The sequence below is a fragment of the Streptopelia decaocto genome, assembly GCF_964273445.1.
Source record: "Streptopelia decaocto genome assembly, chromosome: 1".
Classification (NCBI taxonomy): domain Eukaryota; kingdom Metazoa; phylum Chordata; class Aves; order Columbiformes; family Columbidae; genus Streptopelia; species Streptopelia decaocto.
Window position 1 is genome coordinate 101100774 of NC_138663.1, and position 15040 is coordinate 101115813.

A 15040-nucleotide genomic window follows, 5' to 3' on the forward strand; every position below is an offset into this window, starting at 1 on the left:
AGTAAGTAGTATGCGAACACCTTTTAAAGACTTGCCAGCTGTTAAATTTGTGAAGGTGAGTTTAAAAAAACTGACTTGTGCTAGCTAATAATTTATATATTATTTAATTATTTCATTAGAAACAATATCATGGTACTTATAAATGCTGTAAAGTCATAGTTCATTATATACAGCTGTAAATACAATGAATTTTGAACTACACTAAAACAGTCTAAAATTTTCAAAAAAGGAAAAAAAAAACCACATCAAACAAACCCTCAAAAAAGGACTGATGTTATTATTAATATTTGCGCATTAACATTTTCTATAATCCTTCTAGACTTCGTCAAAGAAATACAAGATGGAGGAAACTGAGCCACTTGAGATAACACTAGACTAAAGAGAGAATGTTCTAAAGTCTGCCTTAATATTTATATGCTACATAATAAAATAAGTGTAGCTGGAAAACAGATGCAGTAAAATAGTTCATTTCTATATCAATCTTCTTCCATGCAACAACGTAATATTTTTGTATCTTTGCAAATAATGAAGCATAGCCACTTAGTTACATTTTCGCATGTATTTCTGGGTTAAGTAGTATCAGATAATAGCCTATACTAAGAGATCATTCATAATTTTAATTTCATAAAAAATAATACACTGAAATATCTGTCAAGAAGTATTTAATCTAATAAAAATCTAATAATAATATCAAGCTGCATCTAATCTAAAAATAATTTAGTAATAATGAAAGCCCACAAGCTCCACATTTTCAGATTGGATTATTGTGTTTTAACTATATGCTAAACCTGCATAACTGGCACTATAGAAAGTAACTTTCTACACTTTGAATCTATTAAGTACCATGTAAAGGAAAGTGCCACTTATCTAAATGTTTAATAACACGTCACTATAACACTGAAATACTATGTCTTTACCTATCAGTCAGATTTTTTTTAGTTAAATAATTTCCCTTAAATAGGAAGTTAGTAAAGTTAGGGGTAAACAAGGAAACTATAAATTTAGATGTGAAATACTCAACTACTAAAAAACCCTATATGTATGGAATGTTAAAAATGGATACCAAGTAAAACTATTAACATGTAGTTCATATGTATAAGTGACCCAATATATTTTAACTGACCTACACATGTATATGAAACTGTATATACTTACTTAAAGTATAGGCACATGTGTATTTATTTAAATTCAAGATTCTAGATACTAGTGAGCTTACACATTACTAGAAATTACATGTATTTCTATGCTAGTCAAACAAGTCTACATACACATACATACAAACATATGCAGTATTGCCTTTATATACTAACACAAGCACTATAAATACGTCCATAAAATGTGTATAGACACACATTTAGATGTATGCGCATAATATATTTATATGCGAGTCCAGAAACCAATGTTCCCAGTTTGTCAACCCCACTGTTTGCACAAGTATAAATTTATAAGTGCTGGGTTGTTATGGTATCACTGTATGTGCAAGTACAAAATAATGTCAAGTAAAAATAGTTGGAAAGCTTCAACACATATTTTGCCAGTATCTCTGCAAAGACTTTTCAGTATGAAAAGTTTTAAAATTCATAATACACATAGCAGGAAAGCAGAAGTTTTTGCACTCTATTTGTAGAAGCTGTGGCCTTGACAGAGTCTCCTACTTTTAAACAGTCAAAGTAGGCTTATAAGGGTTGAATGCAATTTTCCTTACATGGAAACAGTTTGTGGCTGCTTCCCACCAAAAAATTATTTGTGAATAATTGAATTGACACACTGTAGAAAACCAGTCCTTGAATCCTGAATCAACAGCATAGAGAAGATAGATGTGTATGAATTCTGCCACTGAAACTAGGTGAAAACCACACAAACAAGAAGCTCCCTTTTGTTCCTGGAATTGCTGAGTGCCATTCAGAGGACAGCCCTGCCTTGGTAAACATGCCCAATACACGTCAGCACTAATAAGATTCAAACAAAAACATGGAGAACCACAGCTAACCTACAGCAGTTCCATTCAACAAAAGATCCTCCTTGACTAAGCACCACAAAAATTGTGTCAAAATTTGGCAAGAATATATGTGTCAGTGGTCAGATTCTCAGTAAATGTGAAGGTGAATAAAAACATTGGTTTCAATAGAGTTCTGCTGGCTTTAAATAATTAAAAAATATGGCTTATTGTCTATTTTGTCTTTTGTTACACCCCTTCATGGCTTTTTGTTGATATTTAATGAGTGACATCTTTCCATCCACACCTTGTAAATTCTCCCCAAAATATTCTCTCTTGTTCAATATAAATCTTATATTTTCATTTTTCTTATCACTTTCTAGAGTATAAATACATCTATAGAACAATGGTAATTTTATGAATTTTCTCTGAAAAAAATGAACATACTTTTCAATTGTCTTTTCCTTTCCATTAAAACAAGAAAAAAGCAAAGAATCAATATCAAAAGTATCAAGCCATATATATTTTCTTTGAGGTAATATGGTGGGCTAACCATAAGCATTTGTATCATCTATTTCTAAAGGTCTCGTTATTTATGTAGCTATTTTTTTTTTCCTAATTTATACTACAATTTTGAACACCACCTCATAAATTCTGTGCTTCACCAGAATATTTCCTGTTCTCTGTCATAGTCATGGTTTACCATTTTTCCATTTTTAATATGCATCTGTCTATGATCTACTTTAAAAAAGTCCAACACCACGTAAATAAACACTAAACCAACTATAACCATGAAGCTATCTCATGTGGTCATGTAACTAAGCAAGAAATTGCTCCTCTTGGAAGAAAACAAATGCCCTCAACCCCCTCCAACCCAGTACAAGTTGAGAAAGAAAAGCACCAGTACAAGCAGTAGCTGCTAAGGGAAAATACTTTCTCATTTTCCAGTGTCCACAATTGCTGTTACATTGACTGTTAAAGACACTTCAGCATAGAAGCCTCTGTTGGACAAGTGTACAGAACTCCTAATTAAGAGGTTTCATTTTTGCCACAAAAGGAGCTAGATTGTAATGGCATCTTTTGTCCTATGCTTAATGAAGGATGATATATTGTTTAAATAATTAGTAACACCACTGGAAGAGAATGCAAGTAATTAGCATAGCTTGACACCCAGAGCAACACCAGTTGCTGTTGTTAGCACTAACAATGTGTCGATTTAAAAAGAAAACCACAAGAAAGAGTGTCACTTGAAGCGGTTTTGCTTTTCTTTTTTAAACATACAATTAACCACTCAGTTTTGAATGAATCCACTATAATACTGGCTACTGCATGCTCATTCTTCCAGAATATTTTTAAATATGTGGGTAGCCTATCTAGCAAACCCCACATATTTTAAAAACCCACAGCAGCGATACAGTAAGCAACAACCTGCCCTTTCAGGTAGGGATTTTCTAATCCCCTTCATCATTGAATTTGCCAATGGCACATGCACATTATCTGTAAGTTAACAAAGGCTATCTAAAAGTTCATGCCTAAGATTTACATTAGCAGCATGACCAGCGACTCAAGAGGCCATATCATCGTTTATGATGGAGGAGACCTGAACGTTAAAATGGACCTGAAATTCTTGTCTCTCAGCAACTAAATGCTGGTATGAATGGGTATCATTCCTTTACTTCTGAGAGATAGATGCCCATCTATGGTACAGAAAAATCTCATTTTCAGAGTTTGATGTATAAACCAGCACAAATTTCTGAGATGGAAGAGGCAATGAGGACATAGTTTTCAGGTTACCTTCTTATAAACAGAGAATGGATACTGCATCTGGATGGAAACCACCTAGCCTACCGTTCCTGGGCTCAGAGTATAAACATGTCAGAATCATTGGCATAATTGGCATGACCGATGTAATCGCTGGCCTTAGAAAATGGAAATAAGTTGTCTTATGACAAAAGGGATAGGAGCTTCATTTCATGTAGGTTAATAATTATCTGTACAAAGTACTTTTAGATAGTTTGAGTATAAAAAAGTCCATATCTAAAAAAAAAAAAAAAAAATTATACAGATATTACAAACAATGGTAGGAGTTGTCATTATAAGTAAAGAAGAGTTATTTGACACAGACCTCCGCTAATCATTAAATTAGTACTTGAACTACTCCTCGAAGTGGCTGGCAAAAGGTACTTTATTAGGCTTCTGCCAAGCTAGCTAAATTATGTAACATCTAACATCAACATTGCTTGCCTGTCTGAGGTACCCATTCAGAGTTTGCTTAGGCATATGGGCACAGAAATACATCTAGGTATACCAACACTAAGAAATATTTAACATTCATTGACATCCTCAAAAATATACATATCTAGTACTTAATTTGAAGGGTATTTCTTGTTAAGTAGTACATTCCTACTTGTATAAAGTTGGTAAGCAATACAATCATTCAATCACCATTACCTTACTAAATAGTAGCACCTGTTAACGATATAAACCCAGTAGATTATCAAAAAGTACAGCAAGTCCAGGCACCTTCTATTCACATTTATAGTCCATGCCCCATTTTATCAATGGCTAAACTCTAACAAAATAACAAAGCAGTTCAAAAAAACAATCAAACAAAACCAACAAAACAACCAAACAAAAAAACCCACAAAAAACCTAAACTCCTCCTTAATAAATAAAAAAGTCTTTGGTTGATTAAAGGAAGCTATGAAGCCTAGATATTGTCTCTCGTTATGCTAAAATAATCATAGAATACAATCTGCATGTTTGTACGTACATAAAGGCACAAAATCCACACAGCAAGCGTATGCAGATTTCACCTGCGCTCACATAAAGTTATCATGTGCAACCACATATTTTTGTCTGAAAGTATTTAAAGAAACACTTGCAGTTAGTTAAACCTATTAATTCGCTTTCTTTTTCTGCCTCTGAAATGCTGAGTAAGAAGGCTGACAAATAAGCTTTGCCCTCCGCGCTTGTGGTTTCTCTATTGCAGCCCATCTTTAGAAAATATTTCCTGTCAGCCACACACAGGCACACTCAGACCCTCCAAAGGGAGCGGGTGCAGGAAAGCGTGGGTGTCTAATTCCTCTCTTTGCTCTGCAGCAGCACCTAAATCAGCGTGAGAGGAACATGCACCCATGTGGGCGGGAGTTCAGTGGGAACTCCGCCAGCAGCCTGGAGAGCTTCCTTAGCACCCTGAGACCTGGCTGCCCACTGCCACCCCACCCAGGGCATCCTGCATGGCACCAGCGGCCTGCTGGAGCTATCTGGTTACCTGGCAGGACATGTACCAGGAGCTCGCCAAGCCATGGGAATGCCACAAGAAGCTCAGAAAGAATTTTGAATTTGTTTTCAGGACTGCTGCCTGTGAGCTGAGGAGGGAGGCAGAGCGGGAAGAGCTGAGCTGGCATTTGGTTTCCCTGGCTGGCCGGGCAGATGGCATCCCTGAAGCCGGCACAGATAAATGCATCTTCTCTTAGCGGCGATGCAAAGGGCTTTTCACAATGAAAGCAACCAAATGAAAAATATTCAACAGCAGAGCATACGCAAAGAATGCCTGACATTTGAATCAGCGCCTGTGTCTGTGCAGTCAGCACTAAACCTTGTCAGCTGCCACAAATAAAGCTGTAGGGAGATAAAAAAATTCAGCTAAATAGTAGTATATGCTGCATATTCCTTATGACAGCTATAGAGAAATCAAAGCACAACTGAGGAATCTTTCTTTAAGCAGCATCTGACATCTTTTCAATGGTGATGAGCAAATGCTCATATAGATCTGCATGTGTATCTCATCTGATTAGAGATTGTGCACCTACCTTTCCCAACCTCCGCCCAAATGCAAAATTTAGCACAGAACCCAAGGGCACTTTCCTTCCCAACCACAGGCTGCTTGGCTAGAAAGACCAGTAAGTAGCACTAACCTTTAGCTTGTCATAGCGCTCACTTAAAGCTGCCACTTGATGGTCACGGTGTCGCCCAACCAGTTTACACAAGGCACAAATTAACTGGTCGTCAGTCACACAGTACATGTTAACTTTCTCATCCTCATGCTCCAAGCACATTAATCCTCTGATGTGAGAGTCTGGGATGGGCTCAATGAGCCGGTGGCCAGTGAACGGCTTCTTGTTGGGGTGAGTGGCTTTCAGGCAGTCCTCGCAGTAGGACACCTCGCAGGTAACGCAGGTTTTCACCGCCTCCTGAGCAGGGTCCTGATCGCAGAACTGGCAGAGCACCTTCTCGCAGGACGACATGCTGTTGCTATCGAACGCCCGCTCCCGGCGGGTCTCGCTGGGGGAATTGGGCCCACTGACCGAAGCTTTCTGGAACCTGTCGATGATGTTCTGCAGGGTGACGTTGCGCTTGAGCCCGTCTAGTCCGCGCTGGCTGAGGGTGATGACATAACGGCAGGTCGGGCACTGGAAGGCGGTGATAGACTCCACCGGCTCGTTGGCGGCGCAGTGGGAGACCAGGATGCGGTGCGCGCAGTTGAAGCAGAGGCTGTGAGCACAAGGCAGCAGCAGCGGGTCTTCAAACAGCTCCAGACAGATAGGGCAGGTCAGTTCCGACTCCAGTGTTTCCATCTTCAGGCAAAGCTTTCCTGTGGCGTCAGCGAAATCCAGGGAAGCTGATCAGCTATCTGGAAACACACGTAAAATTCGATTAGGCGAGAGAGTACATGAGGGGTCAGCCATGGGGGGTTGTCAGCTTTCGCCACTGCTCCCGGGGCTATCAATCCACCACGCCAGGCAGGAGGGCAATCTAAAGTTTTGAACCTGCACACATCAAGGTATTTAAAACTGGGCTGCTTTATTTTTTGTCTTGCCTCTCTTCACTTAAGAATGCAAAGCAAATGCTCCTTCTTAATTTCTTTCTCTTTCTTTTTCTCTCTCATGCAACAGAGGAAAACAGCAGATGTTTCTGTGCATTATTAAAACCCCAAATTATAGCCTTCAAATAGTCTGTTACACGAAAATTAGATTTCTTCTGCAGATCCTGCTTTTGGCTTCACTAATCTACTTGTAAAACTTAAAAAAACCTCTTCAACCTAGTATAACATTGTGCAAAGATTAGTCTAGGGTATTATATCTGATAACCTTAAATCTCTCACTGCTGTTACAAATAACAGTTTTTTTAACAGATTGAAAATTTCATTTGATGTTATAGCATTAGTACAGCATGTAAAGTATGTCTGTGTAAATATATATTTGAGTATACACAGGGAATAACATTTCTAGGAAAGCATGTGATAGTTTTACATATATATCATATATTAAAATACTCCTGTGTATTTCTAGGACGTATGTGTCTCTGTTTACATATACCAGTATTTTTGTGCATGTGTACCTGTACACATATGCACAAACATATATCACATGCATATTTGCAGAAAGATAAATATAGACAGAGGATCACACAGTGCTGTAAATGAAATGACTAAAGGAAGACAAATGAAGTAGGTGATTAAGAATAGTTAAGCCCAAATTTCTCATGAACCTAACCTACAGTACAAGAAGAGCCTCTAGAGAGTAAGACAGTGAGATGTGTGATTTGCTAGGGGGTGTGTGTGTGCTTGCACTTTTGTGTGAGTATTCTCTATTGCTAATATGGATGAACTACTGCTTGTTTTAGTGGCCTAATTAATCACCTGAAGTGGATTAGGAATCAATGACTTTTAAACGGAGGGCATGGGATTTTCTGGAGGATGCAGCAGTACACCCCCATCAGAGATCAACTGAAACTTCATTTTGTTTCCTTTCCTGTGCTCAGCGTTACAGAGAGTGGTTTTGAAAGAGTCGCCCTACGCAGCTCTCCCTGCCTAAGCTCCTGTCAAGGGCCCGTCGCTGCCACAAACAGACAGGTCAGTGAAGCAGAAGCAAAAGCTATGCTTCACACTCACAGAGCTGTACCTCTTCACAGTACAATCTATTTAAGCTTTGTTGCTCATAACTGGGGATGGCTTCAGATGGCACAGCTGCATCGTCTTTACACTGTAAAGTCATTGTTTGGTTGTGTGAACTCTTGCCTCATCCCCTGACCAGGGAAAAGAAGGGATGGACAAGAATCCCCCACAAAGGAACCTTGGTTCATTAAGGGTGAGGAGAGCTCAGGGCTCATTAGCAGCCTTGGGAACCAAGTGTGCTTGAATCTTCTGTACTTCATGACAATTAGTGTGGGGAGCGTGGTGGCAGTCACAGGAATGCTACCTATAACCCCAACATGAACCACAGTAAAAAGGAAAGTTCAGCAGACAGAGGCAAGGTTCAGACTGTCCGTCAGTATTTAGTCCTGCTTGCTCTGTGGGAAGAGCAGTAAGGCGTCTGTTCCAAGGGTTTGCTTAGACATTAGGATACTTTGCCTCTTTGCACTAATGCATCCTTTTATTCTGCCAAGAAATCTGAGCATTTAAAAAATGCACTGACCCCATCAAAAAATTTCCTTTCCTGTATCTTCTGTAATGCTGATCTTACTTGAAATAAAGTTCAGTTTGCCAAAGACTAATTCATTTATAACTATCCATCAGCTGCCATAATTGTATGGTGCATCTGGTCAAAATTAAAGGCCTGGCTATTTGATATAAGCAGAAAGACAACTCCCTCTCAGTCGTAGCCACATAGCACAGAAAAGATGAAAGCTTTTTCTGCAAATGAAGACCAGTTTGTCTTTTCCTTCTCTTTGCTATCTGTATCACAGAAGTCCCAGAAGATCAAAACCCACACTGTTTTAATCCCTTCCACACCACAACCGTGCACCTCATCATCTACTTATTCTGCAGGCTGAACACTGCACTGGAAGTGGGAGAAGAGAATTTGGCATTGACGGGAAACAACATTTTAAAAAAGCAAACCAATTATTGCTCCTCTATTGGCAGTCCAGTGAAGATCTGCCAACCTTTCTTGTTTGTTTCTTAGAACCATGTTTTGGATATGGAGCTTTCCTCCATCCTCTAGTTTCTGTACAAAGTCCCTTCAGCTTCTTCATGCGTCAAAAGGTTTCTTTCATTCAGTTTCCTTCTTAAAGCCCTATTTTTTTGTTTTTAACCAAAGGTTTGGTGTGGGTTTTTTTGTGGGTTTTTTTTTTTGTGTGTGGGGTTTTTTTGTTTTGTTTTGTTTTTGTTTTTGTTTTTGTTTTTTTAATGGTACTCACATGAAATGAGGTAGAGCTAAAGAGATAAAACCAGCAGAAAAACATTCGCATCACTGCTTCATGAAAAGCCGTTTGAATCACTGTCATGCCTCTACATAAATACCACTGTTTCAACTGATGACTAATTCTGATCTATCTGACCTGAATGAGCAGTAGCTTAGGCCTGACTAATGCTATTCAGTATGAGCAAGAGTGCCAAAATCTGATCTTAGACTGTAAACATCTTGGAATAACAGCCTATCTTCCAAGGTAATCAAAGCCGAGAACACTGACAGAAAGCAAAAAATGACATTTCCCTATTTTCTTTCACAGTTGTCACGCTGCATCTGAGACTAACTAATGAATCCTTTAAGAGGCACTAAAGAGGGGCTGCATTTTCTGGGCATTCCAATGATTACTCTTTAATTGCCTACAATTCTGCTTTTGCTTTTAGGTTAGTGCCTGAAGTACAGACTGTGCTGCTGATCCAGCTACAAAATCTTTCAAACTCATTTGCCCTTGCCTTAAAGTTTCATATTCAATAATTGTTTGTTTGTTTGTTTGTTTTCCTTGAGAGTGGTAGATAATCCATAGCTACAGTAAACTAGAAGATTCAGTAGAAACTCAATACGCAGGGTTATATATGCACACGGTTGTATTCCATGTTTGACATGGCCCATAAATTGATAGCCACATAGACAGTCTCCACACACAGAAAGGAAAGAAGGAATTCTTAGTACAGCATTTTGTATTTGCAAAAATATGGAACTACTGTCAGAAGATTATGCAATTATCAAAATGTCACTGAAATGGGAAGTATTATTTTTCTACCCACAAGAGGTAGTTTTAAGAGCAGACATCAAAGTAAAAGTGATTGTCAAAAGCTAAGTGTTATTTAAAAATCAAAGATACACTTAAGTAATTTTGGAACTGACATTTCCTCAGCCGATAACAATTTCTTATGCAATATATGGTAAGCAATGCAGTAAATGAAATCACGATCTCAATGTAGTTCATGGCAAGACTTTTACTGAGCCTAGTTGAATTAGCATCTTTGCAGCTCTTGTTTTAAGAAAGATATATTTTGCAGGTGTTATTACAGCCTTCAGTTGCACAGAAGTGCACCCAACACATTTCAGAAGTGAAAAGACATGGGAGAAATTAAAGCTAAAGCTGAACTAGATAAATTTCAGTATGTTAAGTACCAGTAAAGCTGAATAGATTAAAAAAAATGTCAAGGTGTTTCATAACTGGATGCAATGCCGTGCTTCAAAAATGCTGTATTATGCCTTCTGTTTGTTTTACACTTGAAAAATTACGGATCAGAGATACTACCAAACTCCAGAAGACTGTTACCACTGATGTCAATGAGACCCTAGTAATCAAAGCCTAGAAACACATTTCCTGAGAAGGACACAAAATATGCAGTTCACAATTCTTTGAAACATTACTATTTATAGGAAAATGTGGTGATTTGGTGGCCCTGAAATCAGCCCAGGACTGACTGAAGGCTGACTCCTTGTTTTTCATTGCTGGGAGTGCCAGTGTTACGAATGACCTCTACGCTTTAAGTACAGAAGCAGTATATAGAAGCAGCAGGATAAAAATACCAGAACGTGTTGGTGGGGGAAGTCTTCCATGAATCAAAACTGTAAGCACTTCCTCACAGGAAAGCAATGTATTTATATTTTCTGAAGAACTCAGATGCCAATAGAAAGATATTGCAAACCACACATTGCTACGTGGAGCTGCCCTCACAGCAAACACCCTTATTTGGCTCCTGTGCAAAGGCTTTCACTCTTTCTGCACCCAAAATACAATCAGAAAATTGCATTTAATGTCCAAAACAATGGTCCTGTTAAACTCCTTGGGAAAAAGACAAACATCTAGCAGTAATACTATAAGACCTGGTGATGCTACAGTAATAAAATATTTCAAGAAGGCTAATAGCATTTTATTAAAGTTGGATATGGATAGGACACTTCAGCCTAACTAATAACACTCACCAGAGAGGTGATTAGTGACCTTACATGGTCTCCACATTCATCTGTTTTTCACTGGTGTTATCCAGATGATCAATAATATTGATAAGTATTTACAGTTGTTATATTAACAAAGTAATTACAGTGTGACTTTGCCAAAGAACACTCTTCACCTTAATTCTGTACATCCAAGCTACTATAGGACATGAACTGTTCTGAAGTATTAGCATTAATGTTTGAAATGAAATGAGTAAAATATAAAGCTACACTTAAAAATGAATGTGGCAAAAATTCCAGTATACTGAGGTCATTTTTGGTCAGTAAGACAGTACAGATTTCTCCCTACGCAGAATAAATCACTAGCTATTTGAATAAAGTGAGCAGGCAATGTTTTAGCATGCCACATGTTGCCTCTTGCTCCTTTTCTGTTCCAGCTGCTCCTACATCCTTCAGGGAAGGAGAGAAAAGAGTCTATCAGGAGTGAAAAAGTGGTGGAAAAAGATGTCCTACAACGTTTTGTTTCCCACTCTAGTAAATGTGAACCCCATAGTACAAATAAAAGCTGTTTCAGCAAACTTTTAAGTTGCAGTGATATTGAAGGAGTCATTGCAGTGACTCAGTGATATTGAAGGAGGAAAGAGACCTGTAGGCCATACTGCAAATTTTAAGAATCTTAGTGAGAAAAAAATCACTGGGCAAAGGAGCTGGACTTGTTCCAAAATGCCATGGTGTGTTATGTCTCTGGCAAAACCACAGTTTGTTGTCTTCCGTCGAATTGTGGCCCAAATAGGCCCAAGCAGGTTCAAATAGCATTTTTCCTAATAAATTTTTCTAACAATTCATTGTGTTAAGGCTACTACCAAATGCATACTACAGTAAGGCTATTTCAGCCATGATCCTCCAAGCTCATATATAGGATTGTTCATAAACAGACACAAGACCACAGATAAAATTCAAAGCAAACACTTGAAGATTGAGTATTTTTGTAGAAAACACTTGCCAACTTTTTCAGTTAGAAAATGCAATTTCTTAAACTGCAATTATATGAGTATGAAGTGAAATTTTGCATGAAATACGAACATTTAAGTATGAAAGTTAATAAAATGTGGTCTGCATGTATGCATGAATGTGTGTGTGCATGGATATATGTATCCTAGATTTATAGTATAAGCGTAATGACAGTCAACACACACACTATTCCTGAATAATCTATGGCAAGTGCTTAAGAAGGCTACTATCATAATATACATCTGCAGTTTTCAAAGTGACAGTATTTTTCTCTTAAGTGCACTATAAAAGGAAAACTTAAAATTTCTATTCCTGTCATAAAGTCTGCTATGGGCAATAAAAAAACACTTGCAATTCAATTCCTTCTGTTAGCTCTGAAAAAGAAAAAAAAAAAAAAAAAGGAAGAAAATACTATTCTTTGTTGACATTTTCTTTCCTGTTTTAGGATATACACAGAGTTGTTTCAGGAGGAACTTTTCCTTCCAACAAGTAAATGTGATCATTTCACTTCACAGTCAATAAACCTTTCAGATGTGATAAAAACAATAGACTGCTTCATAGCCCACTGTGTCCCAAGTCCATTACAGTTTTTACCTTCTGCAGCACAGACGTTGAAGTCTATGAGTACTTGTGATGCTAGTAATTGTCAGCAGCACAGCTAGTGAGATATTCAGGTAAGCAGTATAGTCAGTGTAAGTAGAGTAAAGGAACTAATACTAAAAACTCAGATTTTTTTTTTTTTTCTTTAGAAATACTTAATGGAAACTTCTATAATGCTAAATAAAGCAAGCTGCACACACCCTGAAGGAAGCAAATATTTGTTTTCCCACTGGTTTTTATCAAAGCAGTGAAAATTAATAAATATTCAAAGGATAGTGCTGTTCAAAAGCTCCTGATATGCAAAAATAAACACTCAGCATAAAAGAAAATGACTAGTTCATCCTATTCACACATTTTCACTGACAGAAGAAAGATTAGCTGCCTTGTCTAAAAGTTACAGGGAATATTTACATGATGTTGAGATAGCTGTTTGTAACATTTAAAGGATATTTATATAACAAATGCACATTTGCTATGCTGTTTGTAGTGATATAAAGCCAAGACAACATCTCTCTCTGGTTGAAATGTATGCTAGTAGGAGAACATATTTTCAATAGGTTGGATCCTGTGTGTTATTCAGTGAGACAAGAACATCTCATAGAATTAAGGTCTTTGGCACAACATCACATATTCCTTCTCATGGAAGCTAAAACAATAACTGAGTCGCAAATGCTAACAGGCAAGAAAAAAAACTCACGTCCTATAAATCCCAAAGCCATCGATAAATAGCTGATTTAGTATTATCTGTAGCATTAGAGATAGTTTCATACATGTGTGCATAAATCTAGATACAATACATTTGGAATGCTCTTAGAGCTATATTTTCTAAATTCTTGCAACTCTCTTAGCTTTATTTTTTAGATACAAGATTTAAGACTTCCTCAAAATGCTTCAGGGGACTGAAAGCAAAGGATTGCTTAATCTTTAGCACATGTGAATCAGCACAGATCTACTGGCAACAGCAGTGACATTCTAAAAAAATTATGGCTGAAGGTCTCTTCCGAAAATGTCTTCAACTAAATTCACACTCTTCATTTGAGGAATTGGTATTTATTCTGGGGTATATAGTAACTATACAATAACAAATATTGAGGAATTTGGTTCACATCTTGGTCTGGATACTGGCAGTATGGGAAACAATGACTGGAACAACCTCACAAACTTGCCAAAGGGGACAAATTTCTATATACCGCACTTTTTTTTTTTTCTCTGATTTTAAGACAAGAGCTTCCTAGATGATGGATGCTACTCAATAACAAAAGGAAAGTAAAATAATTTTATCCAAATAGTAAATATCAAAACCCACCAGTTTTCATAGAGCTTTGTCTGCACAGTAGACCTGGAAATCTCCCACATCTTCCCAGCTGGGAATTTCACTTGTGTAATGCCTTAGGTGACATGGTACTCCCTGATCTTTAGTGTAGATGATATAGCAACAGAAATAGTTCGGCACATTCCTTCTAGTCATATGTGTTCACACACATGAACACATAATTTAGTGCAGCTTGGAAACACTGGGGTCCTTAAGCTACTGCAAGTTTTCAGGAAGATCTTAGGGTGGCTTAAAGAAATAATTGTATTCTCTTTCCACCAAGTTGTCCTATGAATTCTTTTCCTGCAGCTAAGTAAGAGGAATCTTAAATACTACTTACATTCATAATAATTGCCTCCACCTAGATAATGACATTATAAGTTCTCAATGAAGAACTCCAAGGTCTGCTTTCTTATCACAGACAGCCTTTAAAAATAACAGCAAGAAATGTCCCAGGAACTACAACAGGTATGAAAGTGTGATCTCACCTGCCACACAGGACTCTGAATTTGAACTACATGCAAGATGCACTTTTGACTAACTGAACTCCTTGTGTATACAGAGCTATCCCTATCACAAGGCACACAATGCTAGCCTCTCCAGTCCTGCTCTCTGCTCCTCAGATGTGATAATTAAAAAAAAATTTTGTAAAATATTTTTCATTTTTTGTTTTTTTAAAGAACAAAAACACATTCTCAGAATTATATTCTGCACATTTGCAAAGACTACAAAGAGATTCTGGCGATTGCAAAAAACCCCACTGTCCAACACTGAGGACCTCCTTCTAATTTATGCCTGCTGTACTGTCAGTACGCTGAACTCCATAAGATCAGTGGTGTATTTAAAAATCAAGATTTTAATCAGGTAATTAGAAAGGGAAACTAGCTGTGAACCGTGGGAGAGTGGAGGATAAGGAACAAATTATATCTGTGCTCAGAAGATAATCTACTTTAGACATCTAAGAGAAACCTCTGTCATTGGTGCAGGGAACACACAACTCTGGCTTCCTGAGCCCAGAAACAACAAAGTGGGAACTGGCAGGTCTGCTTGTCCATTTGGGGAGCACAATTCTCACCAAAG

General features: G+C 37.7%; 1 protein-coding gene across 1 annotated transcript in view; it reads right to left on the reverse strand.

Annotated features, from left to right (window-relative positions):
• MID1 (midline 1) overlaps positions 1-15040 on the reverse strand; it is a 146800-nt gene that overhangs the window by 94119 nt on the left and 37641 nt on the right. The window contains exon 2 of the mRNA XM_082055534.1: positions 5857-6572. Within this exon, the coding sequence (XP_081911660.1) occupies positions 5857-6516 (660 nt within the window). The 5' untranslated portion in view covers positions 6517-6572. The remainder of the gene's footprint in view (positions 1-5856; positions 6573-15040) is intronic.